Below are 2,852 nucleotides of genomic sequence, written 5' to 3' on the forward strand. Positions count from 1 at the left end.
TCTCAAGGTCAGGGGTAATCGGAAACGTTACTGCTGGGTTGTTTTGTTCTGCTGAATGGGATGCCAGCAGAACCCAGGAAGAGTAGCAGCTGAGCTCGGTCACCATCTGTTTGAATGGCCTCTCTGTGCTTCTGTCGTAGGGATTAGCGGGGAGGTAGCTGACAGGTCAGTGTATTTCCCTGTCTCCTCTCCAAAAGGGATCTCCATCAGCTTTTCATTCTTTCAGGTTTGACCTTGCAGTCCGTGGGAGAGGCTGTCTCTTTAAGATCAGGCCTGATCTTTGACCTTGGCACCACTGTCCCAGCTGCTGCCATGCTGTGTCCGGTCTATGGACAGAGCGACAGCGGTACTGCCACCAGGGCTGAGGGATGCCAACGTGCCTGGGCCCTCTGTGCAGAGGCAGCTTCTTGCCAGCTGTGAGTGCGGACACTGTCTCTGACCACGTCCCAGTGGCTCGGGGGGGGCCCTAACCTCTCGCTCTCTCTCCCTGTCAGTTCGAAGAACAGCAGGCGTTCGACAAGAGCCGCAAGTTCCTTCGTCAGCTGGAGATCTGTTTTGCTGAAAACCCGACCCATTACCAGAAGATCATCAAGGCTCTGCAGAGCTGTATGGTGTGCTCAGCCCCGGATGTGGCAGAGGTGAGATAGGGCAACCCCCACTTCCCGCGGGTTATGGGTATCTGATTTCTCTGGGGGTAGGGTGGCAGGGAGCAGGTTCTCCCCATTCAGCACTCACTGTGTGCACACAGCAGGAGAAATGCCTGCTTCCCAGTTCCACTGCTGAGAGGGAGGCTTCAGGAGAGCAGCTAAGGAAGTGGCTCCCTGTTACAATTGGGCTCTTTGGTTATTCACATTGATTTGTATGTTCTTTCATTCTGCAAAAGCACGTTACATCAGTGTAGAGGGAGCTTTACTCTGTATCTAACCCTGTGGTGTCCCTGTCCTGGGAGTGTTTGATGGGGGACAGTGTGGAGAGAACTTTACTCTGTATCTAACCCCGTGCTGTCCCTGTCCCTGGGAGTGTTTGATGGGGGGGACAGTGTAGAGGAAGCTTTACTCTGTGTCTAACACTGTGCTGCCCCTGTCCCTGGGAGTGTTTGATGGAGGACAGTGTAGAGGGAGTTTTACTCTGTATCTAACCCCGTGCGGTCCCTGTCGTGCGGGCTATTTGTTGCTTGTTAAACTAATCTCATTAATTAAAAAGGCACTAATCCAATTTCCTTCTTAAAATGGTTGGTTCAAAAATGTGTTGTCCTGTTGTCTGTCACTGTGCCCGCTTTCTGTCTGTGTGTCCTGCCCATCACCCTTTGTGGTGCCTGTTGGCTGCTCCACCCCCTCCTGGTGCCGGTGAAGCTGAAGGTACAGGTTTGGCAGCTGCTGAAGGGCCACCACCATCTCCAGGATGAGTTCTCCCTGTTCTTCGACAGTCTGCGGCCTCCAAGTAGCAGAATGAGTGACTTTGAAGAGGTGAACTGGAGCGAGGACAAGGAATATGAGGTGAGCCCTTATACTGAGGAATGGTCCCTAGCTTTGTCCTGAGTGTCCCTTCAGACCAATTACAAGTTGCTGTAGGCTGTTTGACCCTTCAAGCCACTGCTGTTCAGTGTGATCTGATTTGTTTGCATTCAGAATTCCACCTTCCTGTCTACTCTCCATCCCCCCCGCAACATCGAACAAGTATCTAACTTGCTCTTTTAAAAATATTGTGAACCCAGTCTCCGTCACTTTCTGTGGCACAACCCTCAGAGAAGGATCTCTGTCCTGAAAAGGTGACCTGTCATTGTAAAACCCTGACCCACAAGAGGGAACATCCTTCCCACATCCACCTTGTCAAGACTCTTCAGGATCGTACACACCTCCCTCACGTTACCCCTCCCTCTCCTCAACTCCCATGGAGACCAGCCCAATCTGTCCGACCTTCCCCATTAAGGCAATCCATGCTCCCTTTTTGAGGTATGGATCTGGTAAAACCCCTTCTGAATCACTTCCAATACATTTCTATCCCTCTTTTAATGAAGAAATTAAACCTTACCCACTATTTGAGGTGTAGTTTCCCTAAAGTCCTGTATGACTGAATCATAACCTCCTCCCTTTCATATTCAACTCGTCTCCTTATAAAGGAAGGATAGCACCCCGCCATAAGATGCCTTGATGATGAGCTGTACCTACACTCTAGCCTTGCTCCAGAACACTGAAATCTGCCTGCCTGTTGGAATCCTGCAGTCGTCCTCTGTTTAAGTAATATTCTGCTTTTTTGGTCTTCCTGCCAACTTCACACCTCTTCCCACATTATACACCCCTGCCAGAGTTTTACACAGTCACTCACCCTACCTGCCCAAATTCCATTGTCATCTCCACAGCAATACAATCCAACCTAACTCGGTGCTGTTTGTGTATTTCGCTGTGAATTGTGAATGGTTGGAACTCAGCAGAGACCCCTGCAGGACCCCACTTGGTTGTAAATACTCTGTTTTCTAACAGCCGACCAGTCCTCTATCTGTGTTAGTACGTTTGTGCAGGGCAGGTAAGCTGGGGGGGTGGGAAAGGTGTGCTGATTGGAGGATAGTTAGCCCAGCTCTGTGTTGTGATTGGTTGATTGCAGGCCTGTGGAAGCAGCAAGTTGGTACGAACTGATGATCCAAGGGCAGTGAAGTCATCAGCTTCTGAATTTGTTGTTGACCGAATGCCCACTGATCTCGGGAGACAAATAGATTCCCTGCTACAACCCCTCAAGCAGCTTCACGCTGTCACGACATTGGGGTTCGGTTAACCAATTACATCGTGGCCTGGCTACAGTCGTACTGCCTGTCTCCATCACTGAGACACAGTCTCCCTGAGTATGAAGGCACATCT

The 2,852-nt window shown here is 50.5% G+C and overlaps 1 protein-coding gene across 1 annotated transcript in view; it reads left to right on the forward strand.

Annotated features, from left to right (window-relative positions):
* LOC109926455 (GON-4-like protein) overlaps window positions 1–2,852 on the forward strand; it is a 45,821-nt gene that overhangs the window by 36,996 nt on the left and 5,973 nt on the right. The window contains exons 24-25 of the mRNA XM_048620312.1: window positions 495–638; window positions 1,353–1,496. Of these exons, the coding sequence (XP_048476269.1) occupies window positions 495–638; window positions 1,353–1,496 (288 nt within the window). The remainder of the gene's footprint in view (window positions 1–494; window positions 639–1,352; window positions 1,497–2,852) is intronic.

This window comes from Rhincodon typus, chromosome 46 (assembly GCF_021869965.1).
Source record: "Rhincodon typus isolate 14 chromosome 46, sRhiTyp1.1, whole genome shotgun sequence".
Taxonomy (NCBI): Eukaryota; Metazoa; Chordata; class Chondrichthyes; order Orectolobiformes; family Rhincodontidae; genus Rhincodon; species Rhincodon typus.